General features: G+C 33.4%; 1 protein-coding gene across 1 annotated transcript in view; it reads right to left on the bottom strand.

Moving 5' to 3' along the window:
• The window catches only part of LOC127729859 (uncharacterized), a 53,341-nt gene that overhangs the window by 23,889 nt on the left and 13,271 nt on the right, over positions 1 to 16,181 (bottom strand). Inside the window, exons 2-4 of the mRNA XM_052237770.1 lie at positions 14,698 to 14,875; positions 13,363 to 13,586; positions 12,483 to 12,587 (exon numbers count right to left, since the gene is read on the bottom strand). Of these exons, the coding sequence (XP_052093730.1) occupies positions 12,483 to 12,587; positions 13,363 to 13,586; positions 14,698 to 14,875 (507 nt within the window). The remainder of the gene's footprint in view (positions 1 to 12,482; positions 12,588 to 13,362; positions 13,587 to 14,697; positions 14,876 to 16,181) is intronic.

The following is a 16,181-nucleotide window of genomic DNA, read 5'->3' as shown; positions in this document are numbered from 1 at the left end:
CATGTACTATTTGCGAATAGTATGTTCACATTACAACCATTTCAGAAAATATACTTGGTCTACTATGAGATTATTAAAAAAACCCACCAAAATCTCATGAAAAATAAGCATCGACCAATAGCACATGAAAATAAGGTCAATGTTAAATGAACCCCGTTCAATATTCTAGTAAAAATAACAAGCCCTGAATACGCTAATTGTTATTGACCCATTGCTTAAAAAGCATCAGAAAAAAAAACCGAACCATAAAAATAGAACATTGACAAAAAGTTAGTTGAATGAAACCTACCGGTCGGACATGTGCACCCTACAATCAGCCTATACACAAACGAAACAACGAAAATTAAATCAAGGACAATTGAAAATTATGTCATTGAAACATAAAGCTTAAGTATGCAAAATTTGAAGCATTCGGATCTTCTTCACATCTGAAATAAAAGAAATATATACCAAAAGATAATGACGTCGAACTTGTATTTTGTATTATGTTGCGCTCTTCTCAGGCGAAAATAAATGTATGTCAAAATTATAAATGCTCATAATAACGATCTTCTAAAACTTTTCCAATGAATCATTTTAAACGTAAGTGAGCGGTAAATTCAGAACATATTGATTATACTAGATGGAGAGTTGTTTCATTGGCACTCATACCACATCTTCTTATATCTAGTGAAAGAAACGAATATTTCATGTACAAATCATTTATAAAGTGAGTATGGTCTGTATTTAACTCCAAAAAGGGCATGGTCAAGTTCAAGGTGAAACCTGCAAAAAATATACCCATTTTTATATCGGACATAAAGCAAAATCAGCGGACAAAAAGCAAAACGGACAAAAAGCAACGGACAAAAAGCAAAAGTGTCGGACAAAAAGCAAAATTATCGGACAAAAAGCAAAACGGACAAAAAGCAACGGACAAAAAGCAAAAGTGTCGGACAAAAAGCAAAATTATCGGACAAAAAGCAAAACGGACAAAAAGCAACGGACAAAAAGCAAAAGTGTCGGACAAAAAGCAAAATTATCGGACAAAAAGCAAAAGCGGACAAAAAGCAAATTGCGGACAAAAAGCACCGTATCATGCGTTGCTGTAGAAACAATAAATATGATATAGATTGCCAAATTTTTTGCAAACATTGAATATATTATGAAGGAAAGAGTCAGATCTGCAAGTCTCGCAACACACAAGCTTATTTTCATAATTAGAAAATGGATCACTCTCTCTAAATAATGGATATTTTGATGAAAATTGTCAAAATTTAGCTGATTTTTCAATGACCGTCTCATATAAAATTGTAAATTATAGACAAACTATGACTTAAAAGTACAAAACTAAGAGTGTTTGTCCCTAACTAAATATCAAGATGGATATATTGCATTGTCCAAAATTGCCTTTTTGCATCATTTTGTTGATTCAGTATCAAATTACGCACACTTTATACAGTAAAAATGATAATAAATGAAGGGTAAACTGTACTTTTAATGAAAAAAATGGAATAAAACTGCACAATCTAACACTGTCTGTCATATGAAACATCTTTGAAGCCAATATTGTGAAGTTTAAACTAGATATCTACTCAAACTAAGAAAAATCACGTATTTTTTTAGATATAATTACATAATAGCCTGTAACATGACACCAATATTATAAATATAAAAAAATCTTTGTAATTCTCCAACATTTTGTCAATGTCTATCAAATAAACCCCAATTTGAAAATTTTTGTTGCGTAATTCCTTCAGGTGTACCTTACCCTTGACAGTCAGGAACGGGCACCCAATTATTTCCCCCATTAATTCAATGCAATTTTATCCAAATTGAGGGGCAGATTTTTTATTCCCTATATTAGACTGCAAAATTTCAATTAATTTCTCATACTATTAGCCCCCTTTATGGTTTCTGGGAGAATTTCTGAAAGGTCATGACCGCCATTTAAGAGATCAATACTGCTTTGAGTATTAATGGGGTCATTTTATTAACTTCCTTGTTAAAATCGAAAATAAAATTTGGACCATTTACTCAGACAATCATCCACTCTATACATTTCAGAATCATTTAAAATTTAACAGAAGTTGAAAGTTTAATGAATACCCTTTAGATATACTACAATTTTATGCATCTTTACATAGTTTTCATTTCGGTACAATATCCCATTTAAAAGATGGTAGATTTATTAAGGAATTTCATTCGTGTGTACTGGACTGGTATCCTGTAACTGGGATCGTATTCCTGTTATCGAATGAGGTTGAAGCTAATTTTGAAGTCATACTTTTTTGAAGCTATATTAGAATACCAAGGTCAACCAATAAAGTTTGTTTGTAATATATGAGTCAAAGAATATGTGCATTAATAGAAGTTTCTTGGTAAACTATAATAAGAGTATTTTGACCATTTATGTATGCCGTAAATTTTGAATAGAGAAAACATCGAAATGTTTAATATGGATACATATAGACCTGGTGTAAGACATATATTTTGTTGTCTGTGTTCAATAAATGATATATAATCACATACATACTATAAGAGTACGATTCTGTCAATGTGTGTATTATGTTATGGTAAAGTGTTGATATTTTTGTTTATTTTTGTATTTCGGTCAATCCTTTTATGTGTATTAACAAGAATAAAGAACATATGAACTGATATTCGTATCTGATGGTATATTTTGTTCCCACAACCCTACATTACGTATTGTCTCTAAGATATGGATAAAGAAGCTAGTGAACTTGGTGAAGAAATGATAGAAATGGAGGAAGCTATAGACACAGCGTCTGCAGAAATGGAAAACACTGAAAGAAAAAGAACTTTTACAAAAAAAGGTTAATTATACGAAAAGAAAACAATTGATGATATGTTTGAGACTATAAAGAGACTAAGTGAAAACATTTTGTCATTTATATCAAGAAATGCACTACATGAAGTCATAAGAAGTACATATTAACTATGGATGGATAAATATGATCATTATTTGGAGCAACATCAGAACTTTATGGCAAGAATACGGGAACAGAAGAAGGAAGAGTACATTTATATTTATGAAGACAGAGAAGCTTTTTTTATGTGATTTCAAAAAGACAGCTGAAAAGTACTTTTCTGATACTCAGAGCCAGACGAGTTCTCGACATAGAAGTGGCAATTATACCAGCCGTCACGATCCTGTATCAACTCATGGTGACAGAATAAGCGTACATAGCAGTCGTTCCTCTATATTAATTAACATATCATCAAAGAAGCTGGCTGAAGAGCAACAAAAATTCGAGTTAGAATTAAAGAAGAAAGCTTTGAAAAAGAAGAGACAATTTCGAATTGGCAAAAATTAATATTAAGATGAATGAAGAAGAACTAGACTTATCAACAGGCATTGCTGTAGCAGATGCTAAGACAAGAGTGTTAAACAAGTACGAACAGTTAGAATATGTGAAATCAGAGACAAATAGCATGCATAGTAAGATATCGTTTAAAGAACAAAGACAAGAGAAAGTTGTTGGAGTAAAGTTAAATCCGCATGCACCGCATTTTGAACCAAAAGTGGAGAGACTGGAAAAGTCAACAAATAAAGGAACTACAAATATCGGTACAGCTACTGTTAGTTCAACTAATTACCATAGTCCAACAACAGAGGAAAAAGAACATGTGAAGAATGAAAACTCGAGACGAAACTTTCGAACAGGAAACAATGCATTTGTAACCAATTTAAATCGGGAAGTAAGAAAACCACAGTACACTAGTGAATGTTCATACTGCAAATCTAAGTCACATGAGTTGGAACAGCCAGCATGCACCGCATTTTGAACCAAAAGTGGAGAGACTGGAAAAGACAACAAATAAAGGAACTACAAATATCGGTACAGCTACTGTTAGTTCAACTAATTACCATAGTCCAACAACAGAGGAAAAAGAACATGTGAAGAATGAAAACTCGAGACAACACTTTCGAACAGGAAACAATGCATTTGTAACCAATTTAAATCGGGAAGTAAGAAAACCACAGTACACTAGTGAATGTTCATACTGCAAATCTAAGTCACATGAGTTGGAACAGTGTACCTCATTTAAAAAGTTACCTACTCAAGACAAATACAATCATATGAAAAGTCAAGCACTGTGTTTCGGATGTTTGAAAAAAGGACACATGGCAAGAGAGTGTAAGTACAGATTAACATGTTCTGTATGTCAAAGAAGACACCCATCAAGTTTGCATGACGAATCAAAATGTGGCAATAAGGAGAACACAGAGAATCAGTCTTTAGACCAGGAAACTCCTAGTGCGCGTCATGTCTCAGATATTGTAAATCAATTAGGGACCGGTGACTCATATACCTTCTGTGCGATGGCTATTGTTCCTGTTAAAGTGAAACTGAAAAGCAGATCGCATGCTGTTGAAACATATTCATTTTTCGACACCGGAAGAAGTATATCGTTTTGTACTGAAGAGATTATGCACCAGATAGATTCATTGAACACTATGGGCACTCCTCATAAGATGTATACATATGCATTGAATGGACTACAAGCATATGATATAGACAAGAACTCGGTTATTGACTTACCTACTGTTTATACTAAGGATAAAATGCCAGTTGCCAAAACGCATATTCCTACAAATGCAGAACTTGTAAATTGGCCTCACCTGAACAACATAGTACTCCCAGATATTAGTGGTACTATCGGCCGGATGATTGTTAATAATGTACCTGATGCATACACGACATTTGACATTGCAACCAGGAGTAGATTAGGTTGGATAATATGGAACTTAATTAGAAATGAAGCAAATACAGAAACGAATGATGTGGTGAATCGGGCACAGCTCACAGCAATCCACGAAGTACAGGATCATAATAACCCTGACTATCTTGTGAGAAAATCTATAAATTGGGATTTTCCGGAACTATTTATTGGCGACAAAAAAGAAAACTCCATTCAAGACAACTACTTTTTGAGACAAGTAAATGAGTCTATTAAATTTGAGGATAGACAATATCATGTTGCATTACTATTTCGAAACAAAGAAGTGGAATTTCTGAACAATGTGTTTCAGGGGTTAAATCGTTTTAAATGACTTAGAATCAAGATGACAAAAAATCAGAAGTTTAAAGACGACTACGTGTCCTTCATGAACAATCTTTTCTCGAAAGGATATGCTGAAAAAGTTCCAGTAAATGAGTTAAACCGAGATGATGGAAGAGTGTGGTACATTCCTCACCACGGAATTTATCACCACAAAAAACCAAACAAGATTAGAGTAGTTTTCGATCGTTCAGCATCGTACATGGGATTCTCATTGAATGCACTGGTATTGCAAGGACCAGACCTTTCTAATAACTTATTAGGAATACTTTATCAATTCCGTTCTGAAAAAATTGCTTTACAAGGTGACATATGTTCTACCAAGTGAATGTTTCACTGCAAGATAGAAACTTGTTGCGATTTTTGTGGTGGCCAAACGATAACATGAACAGTGAGCTAGATGTCTACAGGATGACAGTTCATATTTTTGGAGCTACATCTTCTCCAAGTGTTTGTTATTTTGCGTTGAGACGAACTGCACAGGAATATGGAAACCAATTCAATCCACAAGTTGCAGAAATAATATTGAACTATATGTATGTAGACGATTGTTTAGTATCAACTGAATCAGATGACAAAGTAATAACGTTAGTCGATGGTGTAAGTTCAACTGTAGTAGAATCAATACCAGATCAAAATCATGCAAATGACACAAATCAGCTTAATTTTGAGAACGAATCATCCGTTGAACGAGCTCTAGGAGTATCTTAGTATATCGATAGAGACATATTTGGATTTAAAATACCAATGATCATCCTCATACTAAGCGAGGATTGTTATCAGTTGTTAGTTCTGTGTATGATCCGCTAGGAATGGCATCACCTTTTGTACTTATAGGAAGATCAATTCTGCAAAACTTATGCAAACAACAAGAAGATTGGGACGATGAAATTGACGAGAACGACAAGAAAAAATGGAACTCGGTTAAATCAGTTATCACCGGGTTTTTACTTACATGAGCAATACGACGGGTGTATGTGGAGCAGGATCTGCTTACCCTTCCGGAGCACCTGATATCACCCCCAGTATTTGGTGGGGTTCGTGTTGCTCATTCTTTGGTTTTCTATGTTGTGTTTTGTGTACTGTTTGTCTTTTTCTTTTTTAGCCATGGCGTTGTCAGTTTATTTTCGACTTATGAGTTTGAATGTCCCTTTGGTATCCTTCGCCTCTCTTTTAAACGAGTTGGACAATGTGAAGATTGACAGGTGTTACAAGCCGCCAAATTTTGAAAAATGTAATGCATCACAGATAATGACTCGGAAGTCAAACGAGTGGTTAATGTATAAATTGTGGACAATGCAAATCACAGTTTTGAAACCTTGATTTATGATTTTTCTGACTTTGACAAGATGAAAAGAATCGTAGCTTGGATATTGAAGGCTGTACGCAATTTTAAGCAAAGTATCCGAGGAAATAACACGAATAACGACTTAGCCAGTGAGAATGAAGAAGATAACATTTCTTCGAAAGAATAAGTTACCTTCACAAGTAAGACATAAGCGACTAAATGAATCGAAGCATCTAGTTAAAACTTTGCATCTAAAAGTATACGATATACACGACGGCGAAATGACTATCATTCGTTTTGTTCAAAACCAACATTTCAATGATGAAGTACAGAGATTAAAAGCTAAGTTGAATGTTAAGCGAACATCAAAATTGTTCAAGCTTGGTCCATATATTGTTGAAGAAGGGATCCTACGTGTTGGTGGGAGATTAGCGAGATCAAATCTAACTGACACAATGAAAAATCCAATATTACTGCCAAAACAATCCCGAATATCATATCTTATTATACAAGGAATTCATAAATCTATCGGAAATTTAGGAAAAATGCTATTTTGACTGAACTTAGACAAAAGTACTGGATCATAGGTGCCAACGGTATCATAAAGAATATTGTCTCTAATTGTGTCATATGTAGAAAATATCAAGCACCCATCATGCAACAGAAAATGGCGAATTTGCCCAGCGAAAGGGTGACTCAAGATACTGCACCGTTTACAATGGTTACTAGTAGTATGGATTACGTTGGACCTTTTGCAATTAAATAGAGAAGGTGTACTGTAAAGCGTTATGGTGTGATATTTACATGTCTATAAATTAGAGCGGTACATTTGGAAGAAGCAAATTTTCTAGACACGAGTTCTTGCATCAATGTGATCCGGCGATTCATTGCACGCAGAGGAGTATTAAAATTCATTCGATCAGACAATGGAACTAATCTCGTAGGTGCACAAAGGGAACTTAGAGACGAAATTGTTAAATGGAATATGAATCAGATAAACAATTGTGTGCTTCAAAAGAGCATTGATTGAAAATTTAATCCTCCAGCAGCATCTAATTTTGGTGGAGTATGAGAGAGATTCATTCGGTCTGTGAGAAAGGTTTTTGTATTCTATTTTGCTGGAACCAAAGTTGCGTTTGGATGACGAAAACTTACAAACATTGTTTTGTGAAGTTGAAGCTATATTAAATGGTCGTCGTATCACAGGAGTACCCAACAGTGTGAATGACTTGAACGTTTTAACGCCGAATGATCTTCTGCTTCTTCGTTCAGGAGAATGTGCACCTCCCAGTACGTTCGTTAAATCGGACAATTATGTTCGAAGAAGTGGGCGCCAAGTGCAATATTTATCAGACTTGTTCTGGAATCGATGGACTTAAGAATACTTACATTTATTACAACAGAGAACGAGCCAAATGGAATAAGAAAGAAAGGAATCTTAAAATCAATGATTTTGTTTTTATTGTTGAAAACACTCCGAGAAATTCATGGACAATGGGACGAGTTTTGGAAAAGAGAAGCGAAAGATACCAAAGGGACATTCAAACTCATAATCAAAAATAAACTCACAACGCCATGGCTAAAAAAGAAAAAAGACCAACAGACAAACAGACAAACAACAGTACACAAAACACAACATAGAAAACTAAAGACAGAGCAACACGAACCCCCCAAAAAACTGGGGGTGATCTCAGGTGCTCCGGAAGGGTAAGCAGATCCTGCTCCATATGTGGCACCCGTCGTGTTGCTCGTGTTAGTACAAACCCGGTAATAAGTCTAATTCGGTAGGTCACATTCGAGGAAAGGGGGACGGGATTGTTACGACAATTGGAACATATCCGCTATCATCAGTGAAACGGATATTACATAACGGTCAACCAACTCGTGATGGCGTCCGTAAAATTTACGAAGGGATGACTTCAACTTCACCACTTGGAACCCTTGGTTTAATAGCTGCCTTGTGAGCAGCAACCCTCTATCAAGGAAATCATAACAGGAAATACAAGCCCTGAAATATCGCATCAACTGGGAGATATAAACTCCGTATGCAGGCGCTGCTTAAATGTTGCTACATAGAAATGAAAAGTTCACAATTGGGAAGTTGAAATCATTACTTTTGTCGTAAAGTTTCGGCTCTCATTGTCAATTTCTAGATGTAAGTCAAGATATGAGGCAGACTTCACTGTATCTGTTGTATCCTTTATCATAAGTTCGATGGGTTCAACAAAGTCACCAAATTTTGAGTTATTTAGTGAAAGGACATCATCTATATAGCGGAAAGTGAAGTTAAAGGATAGTGCTAACTTCTTTTCTTTCTTTCTAAGAAGCTCTTGTATTAAGTCAGCCTCATATGAATAAAGGAACAAGTCGGCAAGAAGAGAATCACAGTTGGTTGCTAAAGGAATGCCGATTGTTTGTTGAAAAACACGTCCTCCAAACGTAACAAATATGTTGTCAATTAAGAAATCAAGCATCTTGATAATGTCAGTTTCAGAGAATTTTTTGTTTGAATCAGAGTGAATTTTTACAAAGTACGATTTATCCCTCCCTAAGACAAGATACTTGTATCTACGTTGGCCATTCTTTTTTTTTTTTGGAAGTCATTACGGACAAATTTGGAACAGTACGAGAAGCGAAGGTGAAAACTGCTTCTACTGTATTGACCAGATCATTTGGAAAACTGTGTTTAATTCTGGAAGCTGATATGGACATTGATTATTAATTAATTCATAACATTGATAAGACAGACTTGTAAATGTGTGTATATATATATTTTTTGAAAATTTTGACATTTTTTTAAATCACTTAGGTCCACCGGTATGTTACGACCAAAGTTGGTTATCTTGTCTTATTTGAAATCGACATTTTCATGTATGCAAGCGTTTTTTACTATCCACAGTAGAGGGGGGGCCCTTATTTTTGTTGTTATCGAATGTGGTTGAAGCTAATTTTATATTAGAATACAAAGGTCAGCCAATACGGTATGTTTGCAATAATAAAATTATATGAGTCAAAGAATATGTGTATTTAATAGAAGTTTCTTAGTAAACTATAATAAGAGTATTTTGACTGTAAATTTTGAATAGAGAAAACATAAAAATGTTTAATATAGATACATATAGACCTGGTGTAAGACATATATTTTGTTGTCTGTGTTAAATAAATAAAATATAATCACATGTTTACTATAAGAAAGTATTATTAAAAGTACGATTCAAGATTTTATGTTTATGTGTTTTTGCTGTCAATGTGTCTATTATGTTATGGTGAAGTGTTGATGTTTCGTTTATTTTTGTATTTCAGTCAAATCCTTTTATGTGTATTAACAAGAATAAAGAACATATGAACTGATATTCGTATCTGATGGTATATTTTGGACCCACAACCCTACAACATATGTATAGTAATACATTATATTGTTGTAAAACTGATGGTTTCATAAGTGAATCATTCCAGGATAATTTGGGGGTCAAACAGGGGGATAGCCTTAGCCCTACCCTATTTAATACTATTGTTGCTGACATATATATCTTTTTTCTCATCCATGGTACAGAGATAATATAAACATTTATAGTATAACAAATGGTCAGTAAATAAGACAAATGTACGATCTACAGTTGTTGAAAAAGAATGAAATTCCAGCTTATTTAAAAAAAAAACATAATGTATGAATACAATATAATATAAATGTTATTTAACAAGGTTACCCCTAAAAGTCCAGTCGTTTGTTAATCAGTCTGATAAATTTGCACAAATTGTTCAGCATACTGATGTTTCTAGTTAAATCATGAAATTTCAATATGTTTGGTCTATTTCGATAATAAGGTTTCAAAAATTTTCATCATTAAATTGCGAACATTTTAAAATATAGTGAAATTCATCACCAATATCTCCTGAATTGCAAAGTTTACAATATCGATTTTCTCTTGGTACATTATTCTACCTCCCAGATTCAATAGGAAGTTCATGAGAGAGAAAAAGAGAGGCGAGTATACCAAAAGGACATTCAAACTCATATGTCGAAAATAAACTGACAACGCCATGGCTAAAAAAGAAAAAGACAAACAGACAAACAACATAGAAAACCAAAGACTGAGCAACACGAATCCCACCAAAAACTAGGGGTGGTCTCAGGTGCTCCGGAAGGGTAAGCAGATCCTGCTCCACATGTGGCACCCGTCGTGTTGCTCATGTAAGTATAAACCGGTGATTTTGTAGTTACGACAATTTGAACATATCCGTTGTCATCTCTGAAACAGATATTCCATAACGGTCAACCAACTCGTGATGGCGTCCGCAAAATGACTGAGGATCCTGAATGTACAAAAAGTAATAATGTTTCCCTAGATTCCTATTTTTAACCCCATTTTAACTGATCCAGTTAATCTGGATCAAATAAATTTTAATCACCTTCTTTATGCAGATGAATTGGTCTTAATCTCAGAGACACCTACTGGCTTGCAGCACTGTGTGGATGCCTTACAGTCCTTTTGTAGTGATTGGGGTCTTAGCGTGAACACCAAGAAAACTAAGATTATGATTTTATCTAATAGCGAAAATAGATCTCAAATAGACAGAATTTGTTTTTATTTTGGACATCAACCATTAAAATCTGCTACAGAATTACATAGGTATTCTTCAACAATAAAGTTAAACTAAATATAGCAGCTGAAAATCTTGCTGATAAAGCACACAAGGCATATTTTGCGTTAAAATCAAAATTACCATACTCTAACTGTATTGCAGTGGAAAAATGGGTTAGACTTTTGAACTTATTTATTTCACCTATAATGATTTATGGATCTGAAATTTGGATCTCAGATTTTAATATAAACCATAACACTGCAGGTAAACTCAGATTTCATTGTAAAATTTTCTCATCATTTGACTTAAAAGCTTAGGTAAGCTTTTATATACCAAAATATGAGAGATCACTTCTCACAAAAATTAGAATTGGTGCACATTCATTTGCCAATGAAACTGGGAGATACAGTAAACCAAAAACTTTAGCAACGGAAAGATTCTGCAAATCTTGCGGAGATAAATTAAAAGATGGAGTGCACTTCATTTTATATAGTCCCCTATATAAAAACCTTCGAGAGAAGTTTAGTATTTTCCAAAATTTGATTAAAGATGATGATATCAAATCAGTAATATATTTACTTAATCCAATAAAATATTTGAATTTGAATATATATGCTCACAGGTTAGAGAACACAAATGATGGGTTATTACATGATGCCAATATTTGTAATAAAGAGTAATATGTAAAAAATATTAATACATGGTTTTCTAGAATTTTTTTTTTAATAAAAGAACCAGACTTATCAAACTTAAATGTAAGTGTTGGCCCATTATGTAATATAGTGAAGGATAAATTATGTAAAAGTTTTCTGAATTATAGGAAAGATTTTAGCGAAAATACTGTTCAATCAGATAAAAGTAAACTCTTTAATTATTTTTCAATTAATTTCTTTTTTGGTACAGAAAATTATTTGGAATTAAAAGAATTTAAAGATAGACAAGCACTATGCAAGATCATAATAAGTGCACAACCCCTAAAAATGAGACGGATAGATATAAAAAAAAAAACTATATAGATAAATCACAAAGGTTATGTAAAAATGCACGTTGGATAAAGTTGAAGATGAAGAACATTTTATATGTGAATGTCCCCTTTATAATCTCTTGAGAAAAGAGTTCTATGATAACATTTAGATAATTTGTAAAAATTTCGGAATGTTAAACACAAGTGCCAAATTCAGTTGGCTTTGTGTATTCAAGAAAACTTAGAGGTATTGAAAATTATTGGAATTATATATTCATAAATGTTTTTAACCCAGAAAACTATCAATATAGTACAGATATGGTTATACTTAACCCATTAAGAATATTTATCTGTTAATATTATATATAATCTGTTTTATTACTGCTTTTTGACACATATGATTATGGCTCTGGTCTGGGTGTGGCTTTATATTTTAAAAAGTTTTGATTATATTCATATTTATATGATTGTCAAAAATTTTTTGTGTTAATTATAAAAAATCATTGTAATAAATTACTTTGCTCTTCATGAGTCCTTTAATTTGATTACAAATATCTGATCTTATCTGTACGTAGTTACCTATAAGCCAGGTGGTATGCATGCCTTCAATGGATGTACTTGTATAAAAATTATTATCATTTGCTGTTTGATTCCAACTTGCTTCTGTTATTGTCTCGTTTATATCTGTAAAATACGAAGAAAGATGTGCAATTTACTTTACCCGTGAAAAGGTGTAATTTTATATATCCCGCAAAATAAAAATTTATAAACAAGTAGAGAAAAATGTGTGGTACAATTAAACTCATCATAGATACCAGGATTGAAATTGTGTGCGCCAATCGATCGTCATTGCCACAATAGCAAAATTAGATCAATTTACAAAATACTGTTCTGGGTATTTTTTGTATATTAACTCTTATCTGAGTTTTACCATTTTTATTTTTCCCTTTTTCTGCATACTATCAAATGTAGCCCTTGTTGCATTTTCTAATTATATTCTCGGCAACAGATGTAAAATAAATAACTGTTTTGTCCTGATATTCGTTTTTTTATGTGCCTTTTTCATATAAAATTGTTATTAAAAATAATTTTAAAAATCGAGAGCTTTTAAATGCATCCGATGTTATTTGTGACAAAAAGTTTAAAAAATGTACAAAATAATATATTTAGAAAAGTAGTATGATTACGAGGAGTCAACTTTAAATTTAATGTTCTACAGGCGAGGTAAAGACATACATATGGTAAGCTAAAAAATGCATACAGAAAACAAAATGAAACGATTAAAAACGACAATAACCAATAACATACAACATAAAACATAACAAAAAAAAAAAAAAAAAAAAACCAAATACACCAATCATGCTCGGGATAGGCATACTTCAAATGTGTGATGGTGTCGTCGGTCCTCCCCATAAATTGGGACAGCAGAATAACAGCAAAACAACGATATACATAATACCTATAAACTTTTCGCAAAGCATCTCAAGATTTGTGTTATTTTCATGTCTTTCCCGCCAATTAAAGTTCTCCTTTGGTATTATTGCCAAAGCATTTGTATCATTCCAACAACCATCATTCCTTACATCGACCATAAAGTCAAAAAACGTAAGGTTACTTCCGTCATAGTTTTTCCAACATCTGTCACAATCAAAGTCGTGTATTCCTAACCATACTTCATATGCACTGTGAAATAGATAAGTTATATGTTTAGGAGGAAATTAATACCTTTTTTTTTAAGTTTTGTTTAGTTCACCATTATTTTGAAAGGAAATATTTCTCACCATGCGGTGTTGTTTAATTTTACGAAGGGTCGTGTATCAAACTGTGGTAATCTAATTAAAACATTGACGGATATAGAATGTTTATTATTAGCATATCATTGTAATGGAAGTGGAAAAAATGAAATAAAAAAATAACCATCGAAAAAGGAACGACGTAGAAGGACACTCTTGTCAACAAGTAGAAGTGGAAAATATTATAATTACACAGACCGAGGTAAATTTACATCTTGTGGGTTTTTATTAAACTTGTATCCACCGAATCTATGTTCTTTTTATGAGACAATCTTAAAAATAGAATTGAGAATGGAAATGGGGAATATGTCAAAGAGACAACAACCCTACCAAAGAGCAGACAACAGCCGAAGGCCACCAATGGGTCTTCAATCTTCTTGACTATTTTTCGTATCTTTGTTTTAATGCTCAAAAAAGGTTCCACTGGCAACATTTTTTATTAATTTGTGTGCAAGGCTTTGAAAAAATGTTTTCTGTTGATCGTGAGTTCAGATTTGCTCGAGGTATAAACACCGAATGTTATTAGACCAGGGTCTTCAACCAATTAGAATTCTCAGTATCTGGAATTATATAAATTATCCCACGACGAAGGGCAACATTAAGCTCTTGGGAACCGATCTGAATTCCTCATATTATACTATATTTAAAGCTTTTAAAGGATATCAAACATGACAAAAATGCAAGATAAAAATCATTGTTCTACTGTTCCTATTCTCTCAGAATCTCATAATAACACAGGATGAATGTGAAGGTGTGCAGCAAAGTAAATGTTTCCTTTAATTACTAAAAAGACCATGATGTATATTGATTTATATTATCACTGTTTTTCTCGGCAAAATTTGAATACTAAATGTGATAGAAGAGTATCCATATGAAGAAGTGATACATTATCTTGTCAAAGAGATTTCCAGCATCTTATGTATTTCCATTAGTACAATTATTTTTTCAAAATAATAAAAATTTCACTGGAAACGTTTTTATATATATTTTAGTATGTGTACCTTCCATTTATACCAACACCATTGATAACGGCTTTATATGTGTCAGTATCATTAAATGAAGACGGTTGGCCGCCATCTATAAAACAAGTTGAATTTCCCATATACCATGACCCGTTTGTTTGCGTCAACCAGTAACATTTGTTCAAAACTTGAACAGATTCTTTAAGACAAAGTGTACCTAAAATGATAAAGATATAATAGTAAAGACTTGGTATATGTCAGTGCAAAGATAAATTAACATCAGAAAACAGAAACACTAGTGGTCAAACTAAAACGAAAACAACCCAAGTATTAGGCACATCTACGTTTTACGTAAGAGTCTTGACCAATCCCCATTATGATTTCATTAGAAGACTATTTTTTTTCAAATAGTCCTTAAATCTATACTCCTATTTACAGTATGTCAGCTTTATGTGCGTACTTTTTGAATCTGACATGTAATCGCATTCAGGATCTTCAGTCATATGGCTTAAATGAAAGGGGTTTCACATATTGTCAAACCAAAGACATAGAGTACCTTTTGCAACTGTTGCTTTTTTCTGTGGCATTTAATAATTTCAGTGATGTTTTTATACTGCTTATACTTATCTTAAAAGGCAAAACATGACTTTTACGTTCGATGATTGGTTCGTTGTTTTTTTTTTGTTTTGCTTAACGTTCAACGATATTAATTCAATCATATTCAGTACGAATGTTCGATGGAACAACTGCGTTCTCCTTGCAACTGCAATGTTTATTGATCGCTAAGGTTACAAATACGAAGAATCTTATTGTTTAAAGATACATGCTTGAGAAAGCGTTACGCAGAAATAGACGTTTGGCGGGAAAGTTAGTGGCCGGGTCAAAGGTTATAGGAGTGTTTTTGAGGGATTCTCGTGTTCAGTTAGGGGAACACGCCTATCCAGGAAATATTGTATTCGCCCTTGTGTGTATAAGTGAACGAGAACGCCACTCGGGGCTGTCAATGAGCTGTCAATGTTCATAAATCAACAAAGCGTACGGCGGTTATATTAAGTGCTAGAAGAGCTATAATATTCGGAGGACACCAGTACAAAGTGAACGTACAAGTTGATCGAATGGACAGATCAGACTGTACCAGCCCGCACTGTCTGGAACTGACAGACTGTCCCACTCGGAGGACAGGTTATACCAGCCCGCACTGTCTTGTAGTGACAGACCGTCCCATCTGGAGGGCAGGCTGTTAGATTGTATAATACTTGTATGTATTATTGTTCATTGTTACTTTATATCGACAGAGTCAGTGTTGTGTACATTTTAGTTCGTTGTACATATCATAGATATATATATATATATATATATATATATATAGTTATAGGTTTTTGGTATTGCCGTATTGTTTATGGACAGCTTGAATCCAAGTATTTACTGGAACGTTCGTTTAAGATATTAACGCCTTACTGGTTACACGTTACACAACAATGAGATAAATCTGGAGGGCGATCAGTAACTCTATCCATAGAGCA

This window comes from Mytilus californianus, unplaced genomic scaffold (assembly GCF_021869535.1).
Source record: "Mytilus californianus isolate M0D057914Y unplaced genomic scaffold, xbMytCali1.0.p SCAF_2, whole genome shotgun sequence".
In the NCBI taxonomy this organism is placed as follows: Eukaryota; Metazoa; Mollusca; class Bivalvia; order Mytilida; family Mytilidae; genus Mytilus; species Mytilus californianus.
The sequence above is the reverse complement of the archived record's forward strand: the minus strand, read 5'-3'. Positions and strand labels throughout refer to the sequence as shown.